The sequence below is a fragment of the Sciurus carolinensis genome, chromosome 1 (genome assembly GCF_902686445.1).
Source record: "Sciurus carolinensis chromosome 1, mSciCar1.2, whole genome shotgun sequence".
In the NCBI taxonomy this organism is placed as follows: domain Eukaryota; kingdom Metazoa; phylum Chordata; class Mammalia; order Rodentia; family Sciuridae; genus Sciurus; species Sciurus carolinensis.
In genome coordinates this window covers 73,499,040-73,513,743 of record NC_062213.1, presented here as the reverse complement: position 1 = coordinate 73,513,743, position 14,704 = coordinate 73,499,040, and the positions used below count along the sequence as shown (strand labels likewise).

At 41.5% G+C, this 14,704-nt stretch overlaps 1 protein-coding gene across 6 annotated transcripts in view; it reads left to right on the top strand.

The window, feature by feature from the left end:
- The window catches only part of Chd7 (chromodomain helicase DNA binding protein 7), a 184,851-nt gene that overhangs the window by 166,048 nt on the left and 4,099 nt on the right, over positions 1-14,704 (top strand). For 5 of the 6 annotated variants that reach the window (XM_047542096.1, XM_047542105.1, XM_047542060.1 and 2 more), the window contains exons 24-35: positions 1,219-1,308; positions 1,805-1,908; positions 3,247-3,376; positions 3,751-3,823; positions 3,979-4,033; positions 4,694-4,922; positions 5,144-5,352; positions 5,475-6,146; positions 7,354-7,514; positions 9,007-9,234; positions 9,821-10,264; positions 13,690-13,911. In XM_047542096.1, coding sequence (XP_047398052.1) covers positions 1,219-1,308; positions 1,805-1,908; positions 3,247-3,376; positions 3,751-3,823; positions 3,979-4,033; positions 4,694-4,922; positions 5,144-5,352; positions 5,475-6,146; positions 7,354-7,514; positions 9,007-9,234; positions 9,821-10,264; positions 13,690-13,911 — 2,617 coding nt within the window. The remainder of the gene's footprint in view (positions 1-1,218; positions 1,309-1,804; positions 1,909-3,246; positions 3,377-3,750; positions 3,824-3,978; positions 4,034-4,693; positions 4,923-5,143; positions 5,353-5,474; positions 6,147-7,353; positions 7,515-9,006; positions 9,235-9,820; positions 10,265-13,689; positions 13,912-14,704) is intronic. The other variant, XM_047542087.1, reaches the window with a different exon arrangement.

Here is a 14,704-nt window from a genome sequence, read left to right as displayed (position 1 = left end):
GCCCCTAGTTGTCATGTCCTGAGAGACAATGTGATGTGGTACAGTCAGAAGACCTAGTTCTGAGTGTTCCATGCTCAAGGTGACTCTGTGACCTTGGAGATACCACTTGTCTTCTGTTACCAACAGTTTTTGTGTTTATAAAATGGAAATTGTAACTTGCCCCACTTCATCATAGGGTTATTGTGAAGAGCAAATGAGCCAGTATATGTAAATGTGATATATTGGTTGTAAAGTGTTAGGCAAGTATGTAATGGGATTATTCAGCTAGGGAAATAGCACCCTGTGTAATTGCCCACCACCAAGAAGGTGGTCTTCAGGTTTCAATCCCGAATGTGTATCAGGGGTTATCCAGCATGGGATGTTTCATTCAGAGTAGACAGAGGCCTTTGAGATATATCAGGTGGACTTAATTGAAAGAATTATATTTTAGCAATTGAGGAAATCCAAGGAGGGTTGACAATCTGGTTCCTTGATAATTGCAGGGATTTTAAAACAATGTTTCCTTGAAAATGACTAAAAATGACAATTAACTGGATGTATTTTACCTTGTAATTTTTTCCCCTAAGCTACAACATAGGTTCCCAGGTAATATAAACAAGAAGTAGTAAAAAAAGGTTTAGTGTTCCTTGAGAAGAACAAGGACCCACCTCCTACCCCACCCCCATCACCATCTTCCTTTCTCGGAAGCAAAGTTGTATAATCTGAAAAACCTGACATTCCATATTGAGGGTTTATTGTAAGGTAGTAAAACCAGATTTTATATCTCGTTTATTCCTACAACTTCTGATGTGCTTCCAAAAATGGTATTAAGGCAGCAGCTGAGGAAATTTTATGAGATAATGAAGCAGAACAGTTACTGAAAGCCATCTGCTCAGTTGTTTACAAACTTGCTTCAATACTTCAGAGGCAATGGTAGGGTACGTGTCTAAACTTCACAAGCTGCACTAGGTAGAACTAAATGAAGTGCGCCTGGGCTGGGCTGAGCTCGGTCCCTCTCTGTGCAGTGTGAGCGGTTGCCAGGCAGGCCTGTTGGAAGCCAGCAGAAAGCACCACACAGAGGTGATTATGTGCCACCATCTGTCACGCTTCAAGCCTACCATACAGCATGGCTAATCAGCCTTGGCAGGATGATGGATGAACAGCAGCAGCTGCCAAAAGCCACTGTTGGCAAACAGTCCTGAAGTTAAGAACTTTTTCCCCCTCTGTCTTCCTCTCCAGGGTCCTGCTGCGTGTCCGCATGCTGTACTACCTAAGACAAGAAGTTATAGGAGACCAGGCAGATAAGATCCTAGAGGGTGCCGACTCAAGGTTGGTGCAAGCGCACATTTGTTCTGCACCTCTGTGAGGTAATCCAGGTAGTCAGAAAACATCACGAGTTGTGTCTTAGAACCTTCACAAACCATCAGTAGCTCAACCTCCTTTTTTACATCTTGAAGGCAGTGTTTGTCCTCTGAGCTTGAAGAGGTGATGAGAATGAGGAAATGGCTCTCTGTGTGTATGTGTGTGTGTGTGTGTGTGTTTGTGTGTATTAAAAAAAAAAAAAAAGGTATGAACTAAATTACTGGTGTTCTGAGATGACCTTAAATTGGGGTACCAAGTGTTAGAGCTCATTTCTGGTCACGGTGGAGGGTGACCCACCTATACCCTTTCCTTCACCTTTGGTGGATGTTCCTCACCACAGTGAGATGTTTCTTGTGGGAGAGAGGGCTTATGAGTGTGTGTTTTGTAGTTACTACTTGGAATTAGAATTCTTTTTTAATACTAGTGTTTCTTTTAAATACCTTTTAAATGTCTGTCTTTCTAGTGAAGCAGATGTGTGGATCCCTGAACCTTTCCATGCAGAAGTTCCTACAGATTGGTGGGATAAGGAAGCAGATAAATCCCTCTTAATTGGAGTGTTCAAACATGGTAAGTGACGTTTCTGTTTGATACATCTCCACAGAATGACTTTGTCTTTATTTGGAACTCTGCATACTCTCTTCCAAAGTCATAATATTAATGAGGATAGTTCCAAAGGACTCTTGACGTCTACCGTTTTTCTGTACTAAAAATCTAATATGAACTGTAAATATCAGATGCTGTTTTTGAATGTTTGTTGAGTATTTGAGAAGAAAACATTTCTTTCTTGGCTGTAAATAAAACCCAAACCATATTTGTTTTAATAATAGCCAAGTTGTACTATAGCTCTCCCTAAACTTTGCTTCCAGCACGGCTTCCCTTGCTAACTCTGCCAACCAGTGTCAAAGTGGACGGTGGGCTTAACCTCTGCTATTAATCTGTACAAGTGCCTCCTGGGCTTTGTTCCAAGCAATATTTCACAAATGTCAGTGCTGAGAACTCGCTGCTCCCCTGAGTGGGATGCAGCCTTGTTAACTTTGAAAGGCTGGGGATGCAGAACTGGCATGATATATACAGTGAGCGATTCCTGATTATAATCCCAATTCTCTGGAGGTCGCAGAGGTATTCTCAGCAGCCCAGCCTGACTAAAGGGGAGAATGATGGCTTATAAAACCTTTCATGATTACAGTTTGGCTTGCGGCTCTACAGCAGTTAGGAGCGGTGTGTTGTAGTACACATCCTAATTGAATTGTGCTGTTCTGCCTATGTACTGCAGCCGCGTTTTGTGAGCTCAGCCTCAAAATCATTTTCCCGCAGTGCACTGTTGGGATCTGCCATTTTCCATCTAGTCAACTTGGGCAGTCAAAAAGCAAATTGCAGTTTGAAAACCATAGAGGGAACAGTGTCATCTTACTGACATGCATCATCCTAAACCTAATAAGACAGGTTCGCTGGCCTTACGTATATGGGGATTTTTCAGCCAGCCGTGCAAGTTCCTGCAGGAGTGAATCTATTCACAAGGAGGTTGGGGGTAGACTTGGAGTACCCCTGCAGAGGTCATGAAGGAACATTACGAAGCCTTTTAAATGTCAAGCAAAATTAGATCTTGGGAAAAATAGGGCCAGAAATCCTCCCAGGCATCCTGCAGTTATTCTGAACCTGTTTTTCTATTTGTATTTGTGGTGATTCTGATAACATCCCTGAAGTGTAACTTGGCCCCCCAAAGCTTCCCTAGAATGAGCAGTCTATAGAATGCTTTCCTAAAACAAGGTCTGTTCAGCCAAAGAAAGATGATCATCTTCACTGAGAAGCGAACTTGAGTGTTGTGGTGGTGCTGTGATTTTGACAGTGACGGGGCCTTTCTTTGTTTCTCTGTGCGTCCTCTGTGGGCTGGTGGGCATGGCACAGGCTATGAGAAATACAATTCTATGCGAGCTGACCCCGCACTGTGCTTTCTGGAACGAGTTGGTATGCCCGATGCCAAGGCCATTGCTGCCGAGCAAAGAGGAACAGACATGCTAGCAGATGGTGGTGATGGGTAAGAAGGACATTTTAAAATTTTAATAAACTTTATATCAGTGTCTTATCTATCGGCGGGGTTCGGTTCTTACTACTAAGCTACACACTATATTGTATCTGATTTGAACTTAAGCAATGTTTACCAGTGTGTTCTATTTGTATATCATAATGACTGTTTAAACAAAATACATTTTCTTGATAATCTGAAACTTGTTTATCTTTTCCAAGTGGTATCCCCACCCCAACCCTGTCATGGCTACACATTTTAAATACTGATAGATTTGTTTCTGTTGTCAAACCCAGAATTAAATGTAATGTTAGCCAGATTGTTACTCTTCCCCAGCCCCTACTTATCAGTGTGATTTAAACAACTTTTTGGTTTTTTTTACACAGTGGAGAATTTGATAGAGAAGATGAAGACCCAGAATATAAACCAACCAGAACACCATTCAAAGATGAAATAGATGTAAGAACTTGAGTATATTGGCTTTTACAGTGTCATTAAAATATTATATGCCCATATAAGACTTGTTAAACTTTATAGATAATGACCTTTTTTTTAAAAGATAAAGCAAAATGAAACCCCAAATTAAAGGAACTGTTTCTTACTTTGCTTTCAAGGAATTTGCAAATTCTCCAGAGGATAAGGAAGAATCCATGGAAATGCACACCACAGGTAAGGCCACGGAAAAACTCTCATAGCCATTATTCATGTTGCAGGGCCTTGAGCCACAGTATAATGGTGGTATCTTAAAATGTCATTTCTTCCAAGCTGACCCATCTCTTTTTGAATATTTTTTAGTTTTTATTTATGGTTGAGTTTTCCTCACATTGACTTTCTTTGATAGTTTTTTTCAATTGAGACAATTGATCGATTTATATTCACACTGATTAGTGAAAAATTTTAAGCATCTTTAAAATATGTCTCTTGGGAGTAGGGCATTGGTTAAGCCTTTATCTGAAATATTGCCAGTTTGTGTAGAATATTGACTTTGTACTTAATGTAAAATCATTAGGCAACAATTATGCAATTATTTGTGTTTGTTCAAGGTTGTTACAAGTACCTTACAGGAGGGACCCTTACATGGTTCATAATGTAAAGTGTGTTTTTTTGTGTAAGATTGATGAACAAACTTGTTTTTTCATTCCTAAAGAAGTAGTTTGTAAGTTGTCTACTTGTATTATTATTTATTAATATTTTTGGAATGAGGGCACTGAGATGCCCTTTCCCACACTGTCGTTTGAATGCTAATGAGTCATCTTGTTTGTTGGAAAATCCTATGTAGTGCAAGATTGCAGCAACACATCTCAAAAAACATTTTTCCCACTTCCCCAGGCAAGCACAGTGAGAGCAGTGCTGAGTTAGGCCAACTTTACTGGCCTAACACTTCAACCCTGACTACGCGTCTGCGCCGGCTCATTACTGCCTATCAGCGCAGCTATAAACGGCAACAAATGAGGCAAGAGGCCCTAATGAAGACTGACCGGCGCAGACGGCGGCCTCGGGAGGAAGTGAGAGCGCTAGAGGCGGAAAGGGAAGCTATTATATCTGAGAAACGGCAAAAGTGAGTTTCTTTAAGGTTTCACTCAAGTCCCTGTGTATTCCCTACCCTCCTGCTCTTTCAGGCCCACCAGAGACAGCAGGCACATCAGAGATGTGCCCAGCAATGAAAGGATCTCCAACCCCAAATAAGTGCCACCACATAGTGTCTGGGGGAGGAGAAGAAGAAACAAATGGTGCCTTTTTCCTCCAGTGTGATGCATTTTGGTGTCTTCTTCCCGTTAGGTGGACGAGGAGAGAAGAAGCTGATTTTTACCGAGTGGTATCCACCTTTGGGGTTATTTTTGACCCCGTGAAACAGCAGTTTGACTGGAACCAGTTTCGAGCCTTTGCCAGGCTTGACAAAAAATCCGATGAGAGTTTGGAGAAATACTTCAGCTGCTTTGTGGCCATGTGTAGGCGGGTGTGTCGAATGCCCACAAAGCCAGACGATGGTAGGTACACTTAGCAGCACCTTCGGTACTAGATGACCAGTGCAGTGAGAAATAACGGAGTATATGGTTTATGGTGTACTCAGGACTTTCCAAATAAACACACGTGTACTTCTGTGTTGCAGAGCCACCTGACCTTGCCTCCCTGATTGAGCCCATCACGGAGGAGCGAGCTTCTAGAACTCTGTACCGCATTGAGCTGCTGCGGAAGATCCGTGAGCAGGTCCTGCATCACCCACAACTAGGGGAGAGGCTGAAGCTCTGCCAGCCCAGCCTGGATCTGCCCGAGTGGTGGGAGTGTGGAAAGCATGACCGGGACCTGCTGGTGGGTGCTGCTAAGCATGGGGTCAGTCGCACAGACTACCACATCCTCAACGACCCTGAGCTGTCCTTCTTGGATGCACATAAAAACTTTGCTCAAAACCGAGGTGCAGGTAATGTCTCTTCCTTGAACGCACTGGCAGTGGGCTTTGGCCAGACTCCTCCAGTCATCCCATCAGCTCATGGTCACGAAGAAAAGGCAGCAGAGCAGGCTGAAGGCAAAGTGGAGGAGTCTGAAAACTTGGCAGCCAAAGAGAAGTCAGAGGGGAAAGAAGAGGAAGAAGAAGCCGAGGGTGGGGGCAAGGTCGGTGCACAGGGCTGTGAGGCCGAGGCCAGCTCCGTCAAGAGTGAGCTGAAAGGGGCAGAGGTCAGCGCAGACCCTGGGTCCAAGTCTGTCTCGGAGAAAGGTTCCGAAGAAGATGAAGAAGAAAAGCTGGAGGACGACGATAAGTCAGAGGAGTCTTCCCAGCCTGAAGGTAACGCCTGACAGTTGAGCTCTGTATTGACTCCCCAGCTTACTGTGGGTCTCGTCCTGCCACACCACTAGCACTGGGCTGTTTGGTTTGGTTTTGGTTTTTTAAATTAAGAGTAATTAGTGTCTATTTTCTTCTGTAAAGAGGTAATTTCAGCTATGATTAGATGTCTTTTGCCCTGCTGCTTTACAGCACACAAACATTAGAAGAGTCGTGTGCATTTTACTAACTGTTGGTTGAAGGATGCAGGACGACCTCACGGTTGAGTGTATAAAGGATCCCATGTGATATTAATTTGGACAAATGTCAGGGAAGAGAGTTATTCACAGTAAATATTGTTCATTATTCTATTTTATTTATTTATTTGGTACCAGAGATTGGACTCAGGAGTGCTCAACCACTGAACCACATCCCCAGCCCCCTTTTGAAAAGTTTTTTATTTTGAGACAGGGTCTTGCTAAGCTGCTTAGGACCTCACCAAGTTAAGTTGCTAAGTCTGGCTTTGAACTTGGGATCCTCCTGCCTCAGCCTTCTGAGCCACTGGGATTACAGGCATGCATCATTACACCTGGCTAATATTGTTCATTATTTTAAAACAAATGATGCTTATTTTGTTTTAATTCATAATTAAAAGGAGTAGAATCTGAAAATAACCCATTTTCTTTCTAAGTTGCAATTAGCTGTGACTGGCAGAAAGTAGAAATCAGGCACCACATTGGGCCATAGCTGGAACCTTCAGCATCAGCTGAAAGCTTGACCCTGTTCCTATGCAGAAGAACAGAGGCTCTTGGGTCAGAGACAGGGTTAGCTCCAAGACTCCTCTAAGATTTACTTGCACAATGACAGACCGCTAGTGATGGAACCCCTGTAAGCCTCTGCTTCCTCACCTATGAGATGGAAAGAGCACCCTCAACTTCAAAAGGTCATTTCAGGGCTGGGAAGATAGCTCAGTTGGTAGAGTGCTCATCTTGCAAGCACAAGACCCTGGGTTCGATCCCCAGCACCACAAAAAAAAAAGGAGAAAGGAAAAAAAAAAAGTCATTACAAGTTTTAGACAACAGTTATGTAAGGCCCAGGACCATTCTACATGTATAGTAACTACTCAATAAAATGGACCTGATTGGTATTCCCATTTTTAATTGTGTCATTCCTAAACTTCAGTTTCAGTGATATTCTAGTTGTGAGTAATGCACATGAACTCATTTCTCAGCAGGAGCTGTCTCCAGAGGGAAGAATTTTGATGAAGAAAGCAATGCTTCTATGAGCACTGCTAGGGATGAAACCCGAGATGGATTCTACATGGAGGATGGAGATCCTTCAGTAGCTCAGCTCCTTCACGAAAGAACATTTGCCTTCTCATTTTGGCCTAAGGTTGGCAAGTTTTTCTTTCTGTTGTTTTGTTGACTGAAAAAGAGCAAGGTAGAGGAAGTCTTTCTAGCTTAATTTTTTTTTTTCTTCAAATTTTAAGGTGAGCTTTCACATAGTGTGTGAAGACTGTATTTTTCCTATGTTTTTAGAGATTAATGTGAAAAAGCCCAAAGAAAAATATCTATAGAACACTTTATAAGAAAGGTGACACAGAAGAAAAATAGTAAGAAACAGAACTGTTCGTATCTTTGGCTCCTTGGGCCTTTTTAGCTCAGTTGCCCAAGTTGTCCAGTATAATCTGTGATTCTTGTTTCGATGGATTCATCTTTTGGAAAAGTAAAATGTGTTTTCAGTGTTTTAATCTGAAGCAAGACTTCCAGGTTGAAGACAACCTCATTTATTTGGAAACCTACTATCTTCTTGAGGAGTGTGGGCAGTTGGTCCATTTGCCCCAGTACATCCTGAGATCATTCCAAATGTTGTTATCTATAACCAAACTCAAATGGAAATTACATTTTTGGCTAAATAGCATAATTTTATAAATCCCTGTGTCATTTTTTTGGGTCTGTTTTTCAGGGTGGGGAAATCATCATCCTAATCACCATAACAGGGCTGTCTAGTTTAAAACAAGCAACCCCCAAATCAGGCTTCAGTCAGCTTGTTCCCAGGCAGGTCTTCACAGTGTTAGTGTTGCTTCACAGGTGAATTTTTGACAAGTACTGTCAAGAGATTTTTTTTTTTTTTTTTTAACCCCTTTCCGTATCCTTTCAGTACCCACCTTATGCTAATCTTCCTTATTGAGTATTGTAGGGAGTTCCTCAGATCAGTCAAAGATTTATAGTAGCAGGCACTTTTAATCTATGGAAACTTGGTCTAAGAGCTGTAATTAGAAAATTTTAATGTGCACGCTTCAATGAAATTTGAAGCGATAATAGGTGGGGAATGCAAATTGACATTCATTAGGTGTTCCTAGGTTGGTGCCCATTTCATAATGCTGAACTTTATTAATAGTGACGCTAATGATGTCCCCCTTCCTGGGACACACTGAGACCCAGCCTGTGGATCTGCTGTGCCAGAGCATGGAGATGCTGAGTGCAGTGTTCCATTGTCATCTACTGGCGTCCACCAGCAGGTCGAGAGGAGTTTGAGAGTTACTGTGAAAATACTATACTGTTTTGAAGGTGGCAGTTATTTAATGTTTTCTGTAGTTTATTGTTCATGGTTGGAAAACAGTGTGTTTTCTTTATTGGAGGCACCTAGGACCTCTCATCAGAACAAAGCCATTTTGGTGGGTTCTGTTTATGTGCTTTCTTGTTTTTTTTTTTTTTTTTTTTTTTTTTCTTGATTTTTTTTTTACTTTGTTCTCCCTTCACATAAATGCACACAGTTGACTTTTAAACATTTTATGCTCTTGAACATCTTGATGGATATATTTATCTAGTAATTTTAACCAGGTCTTTGTTACAATTTCATGTGACTTTTCTTCTCCCTCCAGGATAGAGTAATGATAAACCGATTAGACAACATCTGTGAAGCAGTGTTGAAAGGCAAATGGCCAGTAAATAGGCGCCAGATGTTTGATTTCCAGGGCCTCATCCCTGGCTACACACCCACCACCATGGACAGTCCCTTGCAGAAGAGGAGCTTTGCTGAGCTCTCCATGGTTGGGCAGGCCAGCATTAGTGGGAGTGAGGATATTACCACTTCTCCTCAGTTATCAAAGGTAAGTTAGAGTGGTTTGTTTTTTCAATTTAAAGGAAAATTCTCTAAATCCTTTTTTTTTTTTTTTTCCTCCTTTTTTTTTTTTTTTTTTTGTGTGTGTATGCATGTACTGGGAATTAAACCAGGAGTATTCTACCACTGAGCAACACCCCCAGGCTTCTCTTATTATTTTGAGACAGGGCCTTGCTTAAGCTGTCCAGGCTGGCCTTAAACCTCCTGTCTCAGCCTCCCTAATTGTTGGGATTATAGGTGTGCACCATTTTGCCTATAAATCTTAATGTGGTTTGGGAGCTCGTGTTTTGCTGGTCCTACTTGTTTTTAAGTTGGGGTCTCTTTATGTTGCCTGGGGTAGCCCGGAGCCCCTGGGCTTAAGTGATCCTTTTGCCTTAGCCTCCTGAGTAGCTGGGTCTGCAGGTGTGTGCCATACCATCCAGCTGACTGGGTCAGTTTGGAAATAAGGTGGTTGCTGTTTCCTCATTTCTGGTTACTACTTATGAATGTTTAATTTCTTAAGCTTCTTATTTCTAATGCCAGTTTCTATACAGTTTGGCTCATTGCAACTCTTTTCTTTTGGAAATTTTCAACAGGAAGATGCCCTCAACCTCTCAGTCCCTCGCCAGCGGCGGCGGAGAAGGAGAAAAATTGAAATTGAGGCTGAAAGAGCTGCCAAGAGGCGAAATCTCATGGAGATGGTTGCCCAGCTGCGGGAGTCTCAGGTGGTCTCAGAAAATGGACAAGAGAAAGTTGTAGATTTATCAAAGGCCTCAAGAGAGGCAACAAGTTCTACCTCAAATTTTTCATCTCTTACTTCAAAGTTTATCTTGCCTAATGTCTCAACACCAGTGTCTGATGCCTTTAAGACTCAAATGGAACTGCTCCAAGCAGGCCTTTCGCGCACACCCACAAGGCATCTGCTTAATGGCTCCCTAGTGGATGGAGAGCCTCCCATGAAGAGGAGGCGGGGGAGGAGGAAAAACGTGGAGGGCCTTGATCTGCTTTTCATGAGCCACAAACGGACGTCCTTGAGTGCAGTAAGTTGGTAGTTGGCTTCCACTGTGTGTGCCCACCTTGAAGGCCAGGGGCCCTGCTGACGACGCTGGCTGTGTGCTTCTCAGTGATCTAGTAGTACAGCTGGCTTCTTCTACCAAAGAAACAGAATTAGAATGAAGAGTCATGGTTCTGAGCTGGAAAATTGTGTTGATCATTGATACAGATCACTCAGCCTAAACCAAATGTAGCTTGAGTATTTATTCTTCCCAAGGTTCTGATGCATCGATTGTTCTTAGAAGAATAGCCCAGAACAAAAACTAGTTTTTCTGAGCCCAGAATTGTTATCTCTGAATTCTCAAGGTGGAAAAAGCTTCTTCTTTTAAAAATATAGATGTTTAGGACCTGATCTATTAGATTAGTATAAATGTTTAGTTTCAGGCTCAAGATTCATGTTCATGTATAAAGCCAGTGATTGCAAATGCACCCACCTCCATGACTGGGTGTTTTAAAGATCTTTGCTAGTTTACATTTGAATGAAATGTATGGGCTGATGGACTTTTGACTTTTGTTTTTTAATTTGCAGGAAATGAATGCAATATAATCAAAGTAATTCTCTACCATTATCTGCCTCAATCATGTCACCCAAAAAGTGGCATTTGATTCACTGATGCAAAGGTTTTACCCCCAAAGAACCCCCTTTACTTGTGCTTTCTTCCTGAAGGGTTAGTTAATACTAATGTCCTTAATTGATTGATTGAAAGATTGAAACCCCAGTCAATGAAGCAACACTGGAATTGGGCCACTGTGACCCTTTCCATGGGAAGTGGGACAGTTTAGGAAATACTAAAATTAGAGATTAAAGGAAGACAGTTGTTTCACATGTTTCTCCTTCTCACATCCCTATTATTATTTGCCCATTTTCTATTTCTTGAACCTAGAGAAAGTCCAAGAAAATCGGTAAATAATAATGACTTTTTCTTTTTCTTTTTTCTTTCTTTTTTTTTTTTTTTAACTAGGAATTGAACCCAAGGGGGTACTTAACCACTGAGTCACATCCCCAGCCCTTTTTATTTTTTATTTTAAGACAAGATCTCACTAAGTTGCTGAGGCTGAATTGAACCTATGATCCTCCTGCCTCAGCTTCCTAAGTCACTGGGATTGCAGGCGTATGCCACTGTGCCTGGCAAATTTTTAATTTTTTTTAATAAAAAGTCAGGAAAAGGCCTGGTTGAGAAATGACAAAATAGCATTCACTGAAATGTTTGCCCCTTGAAGTATACAGGAGGTTAAGGGTATACTTTCAAAATCATTTACTGCTTGTAATAATGGATATAGTTGTTGATTATAGGGTCACTTTTAGAATCTTGTGCACATGCACTTTGTAATGGGTCAGCTGTGATTAACATGTGTTCCATAGTTAGAATGCATTTCTAGGGTGTGGCAGTCAGGCAGAGTTGTGTCACTGGTGTTCAGCCTTTCCTGCGTGAGGCTATCTAGCACTTTGTTACTTTATTGATGAAAAAAAACTCTCTTCTCCATACACATCAGCACTTTGGGGAGTTCCTACAGCCGAACACCTCTTTTCATTTCCTCTTGTGTGTAGTATTTACACCATGAGGTGTGCTTATCAGGGAACCAGGTGTTAGGAATTAATAGGCAGTGCAGGTGCTATTTTCCTATTGTGAAGACATACCTGAAGATAAACTTGAGGCTGATTATTCACTTAGGCCATCTCCAAGATTTTGTTGATATTTTTCTTTTTCTGACATCACATTTAACAACCTGACTCAAACCTGAGAAAACTCCTAATAGATTTTAAGGGAGCATATTTTTAAAATTTTTTTTAAACTGTCAAATTTTTGAATTGGGAGTTCCCCATTTGTTGTTGTAGGGGTTGACATAAACGTAAATAAAATACAAGAAAAATGCTGATTGATCTAATGAGTGTGAACAGGTGTGAAGCAGCAGTGCAGGACAGAATAAACCCTAAAAATCTTATGTATGTCAACACTCTAACTGGAGACTGTTTCCTGCTGCCTTGAAAAGTCAGGGTCCCTCCAGCAACATTGTGGAAGCAGGCCTTGTTTTCTGGGACAGCCACTGAGAACTCAGAATTTGGATTAGGATGATAGATAAGTACAGGTGGAACATCCCTAATTCACTAATCCAGAATGCTCAAAATTCTGAAACTTTTAACCAACATGACACTACAAGTAAAAAATTCCACATCTGACCTGACATGAAAGGTCATGATCAAAATGTAGATCCCCTGAGAATATTGCACAAAACTACCTTTCGGCTCTGTGTAGAAAGGTTATATAAAATGTAAATTAATTGCTTGTTTCAGCTCGGCTGCAATCCCCAATATATCTCATTAGTTATTAGCAAATATTCCAAAAATCTAAAAATATCCCAAATATGAAACACTTTCTGGTTCTAAGCATTCAGACAAGAGAGACTCAGTTTGTAATGATATATCATAGTTGTGTATGTGTGTCATGACCAAGGCGTTCCTCAGGTACATTTGAGTTCAAAGGAAGACTGAAAGTGGAGGAAGGAGGATATGGGGTCGGGGGAGTCCAGGAGGAAATTTCTCTAGGGATGGTGAAACATTTATTAAGTTTTGAAGATCACAGAGGAGCAGAGATATAGAGCAAGAGAGAGCCTCAGTATATGGTGAACTGGAAGTTACTGGTTGGGAAACTTGGTGAGGAGGCAGTCTTCAGTGGAGAAAAGCTTAGAGATTTGGAGATGAGGCAGGTGAAGATTGTGGATGGCCTGTGTTGCCATCCTGAGGAAAACTTGGACTACCTTGAAAGCAAGGGATCCAGTTATTACAGTGGCTTAAGTAAGGGAGCAGTATATTGTACTTTTTTCAACTGGGCAAAGTGGTATTTGGGGGAACTCATTCCAGTGTACAAGTGGGGAGATTGGATTAAAGAGGGCTGGGATTCGAATCAGGGAGACCATTTAGAAAAGTTGCAAGATCTTGGTGGGAAAAAATGAAGCTTTGGGAGTGGAGAAATGGGTGTCTGGAGGTTAAAAGAGTTAAGGACTAGTAGCTGGATGTTAGGGTTGTTCTTTTCAATGCTGCCATATACCTACCACAAAATGTCACTCCACCAACAAAATTGTACCTTGCACAGATGTCTCTCAACCCAACTTTTGTACCTGTTGAGCTCAGACCACTTTGCCCACATTGTGTTTTAGTGGCTTGCTCAGCATTTCAAAGCATGGAGCCATGATGGAGTTGGAATTTTCTACCTAATTACTAATTCTACATTATGAAGAATGATGTAAAGCATCGTGTTCTAATTTAATAGTCATTCCGTGACTGGCATTGTTTCAAGGAACTTTTTTCCCCTCTTTGAAAGATCCATTAGGCTAAGAGTATTTTCTTGGGATAGGACATTGTCAGGATCTCTGTCTTCATCTGAGAATTTAGACCATTGTCAACTTTCTGCAGGAGGATGCTGAGGTGACCAAAGCTTTTGAAGAAGATATAGAGACTCCACCAATAAGAAACATTCCTTCTCCCGGACAGCTGGACCCAGACACACGGATCCCTGTTATCAATCTGGAAGACGGGACAAGGCTGGTGGGGGAAGATGCTCCTAAAAATAAGGATTTAGTTGAATGGCTAAAGCTGCACCCTACTTACACTGTTGATATGCCAAGTTACGTACCAGTAAGTATTATGGAGTTTAGAGTTGGCAGGAACCTTGTTGGGCCAGGCCTCCTCATTCTCATCCAGTGTGCAGATCCCTAAGGGCAGGTCCCTCTGCCTTTTGCTTGAGCATCTCCTGGTCTTGAACCTTCTCTGAAGGACAACCTTAACAGTTCCTTGTAGATGTTCATTATTCATTTTTATACTTATTCTCCCATCTAACAGACATGCTTTCTTACGTTGTTCTTCTCATGGCACGGTTTCAAGGTGGTCTCAGTATTGGGGTAACAGTCTTGAATGCACTTTTTGGGGGCTTCAGACAAGGTCCTACCAGCCCAGAGAGCTATAAGGTTGTTACTCTTAGACATTTGACCTGTTAATTTGGCCCAAGGTTTTCCTTTTTTTTGGTACCCAGGGCACTTTACTACTGAGCTGCTTCTCCAAATCTTTTTATTTTTTGTTTCTAGACCAGTTCTCACTAAGTTGCTAAGGACCTCATTAAGTTGCTGAAGCTGGGCTTGAACATGTGATCTTTCTGCTTCTGTCTCCCAAGTTGCTAGGATTATAGATAGGCACCACCAGGCCCAGCTGGCCCAAGATTTTATTGACTGATATTAAGCAATAGGTGGTTAATATGTCCAGATGACTGGTCACAAACCATTTGCTAGCTGTTTACATAAATCTTTTATTTCCTATACTTATGATTGGTGTTTTTGAAAATATCAAGTTTTCTGGGTTTTGTTGATGGTGGTAATGGTAGTTTGTTTTTGTTTTGTTTTGTGTTATTGTTAAGGACCTCCCCACTGCTCACCCC